This window comes from Bolinopsis microptera, chromosome 8 (genome assembly GCF_026151205.1).
Source record: "Bolinopsis microptera isolate Bmic1 chromosome 8, MBARI_Bmic_1.0, whole genome shotgun sequence".
NCBI lineage: Eukaryota > Metazoa > Ctenophora > Tentaculata > Lobata > Bolinopsidae > Bolinopsis > Bolinopsis microptera.
In genome coordinates this window covers 17,471,933-17,478,060 of record NC_087079.1, presented here as the reverse complement: position 1 = coordinate 17,478,060, position 6,128 = coordinate 17,471,933, and the positions used below count along the sequence as shown (strand labels likewise).

General features: G+C 39.2%; 1 protein-coding gene across 1 annotated transcript; it reads right to left on the bottom strand.

Moving 5' to 3' along the window:
• Positions 1-3,329: 3,329 nt before the first annotated feature.
• LOC134820052 (uncharacterized) lies at positions 3,330-5,417 on the bottom strand. The gene is made up of 4 exons (XM_063830233.1): positions 4,889-5,417; positions 4,061-4,267; positions 3,633-3,758; positions 3,330-3,476 (listed from the first exon to the last, which is right to left on the bottom strand). The coding sequence occupies exons 1-3, from the start codon at positions 5,343-5,345 to the stop codon at positions 3,667-3,669; spliced, it is 756 nt and encodes a 251-aa protein (XP_063686303.1). The 5' UTR covers positions 5,346-5,417; the 3' UTR covers positions 3,330-3,476; positions 3,633-3,666.
• Positions 5,418-6,128: the final 711 nt, after the last annotated feature.

Sequence of the window (6,128 nt, the reverse complement as noted above, 5' to 3'; positions counted from 1 at the left end):
GAGAGGGCTATAGTTAGACTTAGAGCAAAACATCGCGCCACAAGCCAAATATTTATCAACATCTTGACTAGCTACGCGGTCCTTTTCCGCATGCGCTCGCGCTGTGCTCAAAAATTGACGTCGCGTCGTCAATCAATTAACATTAAGATTTTAGTTTTACATTTGACCTTTATGTCAAAAAATCTCTGAAATTTCAATCGGTGGTCGATGTTACCTGAGGACCTCAGGCTTCGTCCTTACTTCGTCACAGGACGATCGGAGCTCGACGAGCGTAGAGAGTGCTGGCGTCGTCCTGTGATGGTCGACGTATTTTTGCTTGCTGGGATCCGGCCGAATGACGCCACATGCAACGTGTAGGGTAAAACTAAAAACGCTTCCCTATATGAGATAATATGACAAAAATTGTTTTGGTCACGTGACCAGTCAATGACATTGATATTTCGCTGCTGGCGGTTTGGTGGAGGGTTAGGGTCAACGTTTATACATTATAGGGTCAAAGTTAGGACTAGAGTTGTACACTATTGACATTGTGAGGGTAATGGTTAAGGTTTATCACTAGCGACCTTTTCATCTGACCACAATATCGCAAAATGCTATTGGCTATGTTGAATGTCACGTGACAAATTTAGCCGAGGGTCGGAAGTCGGAAGTCGGAAGTCAGTGGACTCTGTTGGAGTCCGGCGGACTCCGAGCGGAGTCCAAGCTCCGCCGGACTCCGCCGGATTCAAGTCTGGCGGAGAGGTCCGGCGGAGTCCGCCAAGCACTCCGCCGGAGTCCGCGGCGGACCGGAGTCCGCCTGGTGGCTTAGTCCGCGGCGGACACTCCGCCGAGCCGCCGCGGAGCCGCTCGGAGTCCGCGGCGGACTTTAAAGTCCGCTCGGAGTCCGCTCGGAGTCCGCTCGGAGTCCGCCAAAATGTACTCGAGTCCAGTGTAAATACATTTTGGCGGAGCACCGCCGGAGTCCGCTCGGAGTCCGGCGGCTCCGCCGCGGACTCTACTCCGCGACGGATAGTGCCCAATAAAACTAAGGCTACATTCTGATATCTGGACCTCAGACCACTGCTTATATAATATTCGTAACTCTCCTCAATTCCGCCTCCACAGGGCTTTCTGCCTACAGCAGTCTTACCGTTGCAGCTTCCTTCACAGGGCCTCCCCACACCATGTCAACTTATCAGGCTCTTTCAAACCTCCAGTGCATTCATTGATAAGGCTCTTTGTTTCTAGAATAATGCTCCAACACGTGCAAATTCTTAGAGCGCATGTTCACTAATAAAAACGCTCTCAATTTTTGTTCGACTTCTAGGGAAGGGCAGGATTCGGTTCCGAGAAAGTTAGTTTAACAAAAGGTACAGTGGAGCTGCACGTGCCTGCTTCACTTAATTACTCACCAGTTGGTGTTATGAGGTCCAGGAACAAACACAGGCTCATGAACTAATAAATCCTTAAATGTTTCTACCATATATTTAGTCTGACTACCTCTTCAAGGAAATTTAAGATTTATTCCAAACAATAACCGACAGTGCAGGTGGTTAAAGTTCACGTGTTTCTTTATCAGCCATCTGACCGCGGTTTACTCTCCAGTTCAATGGAGTTAATCCTGCTGGATGAAATTTCAATTCCAGTAATGCTTTTCAACTCCAGGACCGTAAATGTGTTGTTCAACTAAATTAACACGACCATCTTGAGGATGACTTGATCAATCTTCACTGGCTGGATATAAAGAAAATTATTGCATTCAAAATCTTACTACTTATTCTAAGTCTAGTGAGCGTACTATCTTATCTGAAGTGGCTCCTAATTCTAAGTTTAGTGAGCGTACTATCTTATCTGAAGTGGCTCCTAATTCTAAGTTTAGTGAGCGTACTATCTTATCTGAAGTGGCTCCTAATTCTAAGTTTAGTGAGAGTACTATCTTATCTGAAGTGGCTCCTACTTCTAATTTTAGTGAGCGTACTATCTTATCTGAAGTGGCTCCTAATTCTAAGTTTAGTGAGCGTACTATTTTATCTGAAGTGGCTCCTAATTCTAAGTTTAGTGAGCGTACTATCTTATCTGAAGTGGCTCCTAATTCTAAGTTTAGTGAGCGTACTATCTTATCTGAAGTGGCTCCTAATTCTAAGTTTAGTACTATCTTATCTGAAGTGGCTCCTAATTCTAAGTTTAGTGAGCGTACCATTTTATCTGAAGTGGCTCCTAATTCTAAGTTTAGTGAGCGTACTATACTATCTTATCTTTAGTGGCTCCTTATTCTAAATTTAGTGAGCGTACTATCTTATCCGAAATGGCTCCTAATTCTAAGTTTAGTACTATCTTATCTGTAGTGGCTTCTAATCTCTGGAACTCAATCTCAGGAATCTTTTAAGTCTCTTCACTTTTTATTATCAAAAGTTCTTTTAAATAAAAAGGACAGTTTAAAAACTGTCCATTCACGAACTTCAGAAAATTTATCGATAACCTATTGTAATCATTATTTTTTGTCCAATCTTTAATTATTTGGTCTCATACTATGCATTAGTATTTCCAAAATCTTTTCAAGCATAAGTGTCTAGTCCTTTTAAATAATTATTTGTTATATAGCAGTGTTTTAATACTTTCAAAACTACTATAATTATATTATAACAAATAATTTGAGATCATGATAACGATGTTCTAACATTAAAACGTTGAGTAATTCCTTTCCTGATGAGAGCATTTTTTCCTTGTCGCATCAAACGGGATCAATACAAATTTACACAAGAATACATTTTAAACTAATATACAATCTTTCTTTATGGAATCGAATTTGAACAGGCTGTACAAACCGGAACATCGAGCCGTGATAAATATTCAAATTAAAACTTTAACCATCAATTACTTGTACTGAAACCCCGCCCGGAATCTTTGTTAAAAACCGAATATAGATAACAGAACAGTAATGCTATAGAAATACTCAGTAAAGTCGAGAACATAGTAATATTATATACAGAGAGCTGCTCTAAGCACTTCACAATATCTCAGTTTAATACGGCGCTAGCATTCTAGATAGCTCTACCATTAAGGCAGGGTCATACCACTCAATTAATTTTGTAATCCTTATTTCACAATAATATCAGAACTCTCTCTCTAATGTTTTGTACACAGTTGTACAGATGGACTACTATAACCAGTTTTATGTTGAAAACCACATAATTTACCAGAGGTATGCCTCCCATTAACATTGTTTTAGAATCGGTATTCTATAATATAGATATAACACAATTCAGATCGGAATTAAAAGCAATGAAAGCTTGTATTTGAACTTTTGAACAAATTAAACAGTTTATTATCTAGAATAAATTTTTAATATTTTCTAAAACGGGTTACTTTTATGGAAACGAGTTCAAAAAGCTCTGACATCAGACTAATCCCATGATACGTATCAGAGAAATTAGATCCTCGTCTGCAAATTAGTAACCAGGCAGCAGCAGGGAGAACAGTGTACTTTTTAGTAGGACCTGAAGAGAAGTTGATTAGTAATATAATATCATACATTTTACCGGCCGGAGACGGAGGGATAACCAATAATATTAATAGTAATAATAATCTTAAAATGTTCATTCAGCAAACCTAGTTAATAAGAAGTTATTATATTGTTATTAAAATCAACGTACCGATGAGTTAATCCTCCCCCTTGATTTTTTTCCTCTAGCTGCTGTCATCTTCCTCTGCCGGCATAGGATGGTACGCCTTAAAATAAGCTATGATATTCTCCGTGATCGGTGTGCCGACGAAATAATCTGCAAGTAAACTTATTATTAGTTTATTTCTAGGGTACAAGAAAAATTGTTCGCGTTCAATATATCTAGACACGGTTAGGAAGACCGGATTTGAACTCTATTTACTATAACACGTGCCAGTAATTAACCAATCAGCTTCCAGTATAATTGGCCAATCAAACAAGACTCTCTGTCACGTGTCACAATAAATACAGTTAACCTCCCCTGCACCAGTATCCAGTCGTAGTCTAACCAGAACGAAGGAAAATCTCTAAAAATAATAAGACATGAACTAAACTTACTCATGGTAATTATTTACTTACCCAACATGTTCCAGTTAGCATTTAGCTCGGTCAGTTTTTCTTCGGTGAGTGTTTGGTTGAAGTAGGTATGATCATTTAGCATGTCCCAAATACTGTGAGTACACTCACAATCTCCATATTCTTTTACTTCGTTCTCTGCAGGCATAGGATGGAAGACTTTGTAATGAGATACGATGTTCTCCGTGATCAGTGTCCCGACGAAATGTTCTGCAAACAAATTTAATATTATAGTTTATTAAAAAAAGAGAATTGTTTAACGTGTTATGGATTTTTATACAGGTGAAGAGGCAAATAACATTTGTTTTGACACGTTACAGATAAATAAATCAATCAGGTTCCAGCATATCCAGACAAAACTGGTTACCACTGTCACGTGTCAAAACAAGTGTCAATCACCCTTACCCCTTTCAGAATTTAAACGTTTGTTAATGAAATAGTTTCCTTCTAAAGATTATTAAAAATCACTGTATATATTAAGATAACTAGCAGGAACCCGTATAATATAACCCTAAACGGTGTCAAGACTCAAAATACTAAAATAATTATTACCTATTTAATCGGCGTTTTTGACACCACTTGGGGGCCCAAATTTTCGGCTCTAAAATTATTATTCCTTGGCCAATTTTTTATTTTTTCATGCCGATTTGAAGGCCATTAAAGCATTTGACCCAGCCAAAAAAGTTCCAGTTGTATATCTTTTACGGTTTTTGCGGAAAGTCGCGTTAAAGTTGATGCCGTGGTGTCAGTAAAATGGCACAGATATATATATATATATATATCGTCTCGCTTTATATATAGTAAGATAGCAAACCCAACTTGCTTACTTACCCAACATGTTCCAAGTGGATTTTAGCTCGGTCAGTTTCTCTGTTGTCAGTGTTTGGTTAAAGTAGGTCTGATCATAGAGTATGTCCCAAATGCTGTGAGTACACTCACAATCATCCTTTTCGTCCTCCTCTTCTTCTTCTTCAGCAGGACACCCAGAATCCACTTCAGTGACATTACCAGTTCTGTCCTGACTCAGGATGCTCTCCCAGGTGACGAACCTGACTTCCTGGTGCTTCTTTTCTACATCGGAACATCTCCCAGCGTTGTATATATCTGCAATTTCTTCTGAACTGAGCACTTTTCCAAATATATCTAGTTTCATCAGCTGCCCACCGAATATTGGAGGTGTCCAGTTGTTGCTACCAATGCGTCCCAGAGTGATAACACCCCCCTCTTCTAATGGAGCTGAGGAAACACTTTTAGACCCTATCAGAGTACCATTATAGTAGGTCTTCATTGTCCCAGTGCTTGTTGACCAACTTTGACATTGATGAGTCCACGTGTTGAGGGGTACTGTAACAGCATTTCTCAGGTCGTTGTTGATGCTTTGAATGTAGTTGTAGTTACCAGCATCTGATATTAGGATCTCTGCCCTGTGTGAGGACGTTTCGTAGTGAAACCAGGATCTATAGAGGTCAGTCAGCTGCTTCTTTACCCATGAACACACCGTTAGGGAGTCTTTGACCTGGCTCATATCAGGTGAAAACTCTACGTAGTCACCAAGAGTGGTACCGAACTGTAGTGCCTTTGTTAAGGATCCCTCTGATGCCAATATAGTGGGGATGGTGCAATGGAGGGCTAGCAGGGCTGTTAGGAGTTGCAAAAACATGATCCTGGTTTAAGATTACTGAATAGTGAATACTGATCATTTATAAATACGTTTGTTATTTTAACTTAAACCCTAATTGTTTAATTATTACTTGTCTGTTTAAATTAACAAGAAGAGGACTAATCATTGTTAGTTTAATGGTAGCTATTAGCTAATTTTCTTAACCGAATACAGTTAAACCGTAATTAAAATTGAACAAAATGCCGAACGTTACAGAAAAGTATAACTGCCACCAGACCTAAGTTATAATATAACGTTAAATTGGGGTTATAACAACTGTAAGGTAACAAACCAAGCAATTACAAAATGACCCTGCCTTCAATCACCATAATGATTGTTGTTGCATGGGAACTTGCCGGTTGACAGTTGACACGTCATAACGATACAGTCCAATAAAACTAAGGCTACATT

Coding starts and splice junctions, on each gene's coding strand:
- LOC134820052 (XM_063830233.1), bottom strand. CDS start 5,345: ATGAAGACCTACTATAATGGTACTCTGATAGGGTCTAAAAGTGTTTCC. Junction 4,268..4,888: donor ATCCACTTGGAACATGTTGG/GTAAGTAAGCAA, acceptor ATTTGTTTGCAG/AACATTTCGTCGGGACACTG. Junction 3,759..4,060: donor TGCTAACTGGAACATGTTGG/GTAAGTAAATAA, acceptor GTTTACTTGCAG/ATTATTTCGTCGGCACACCG.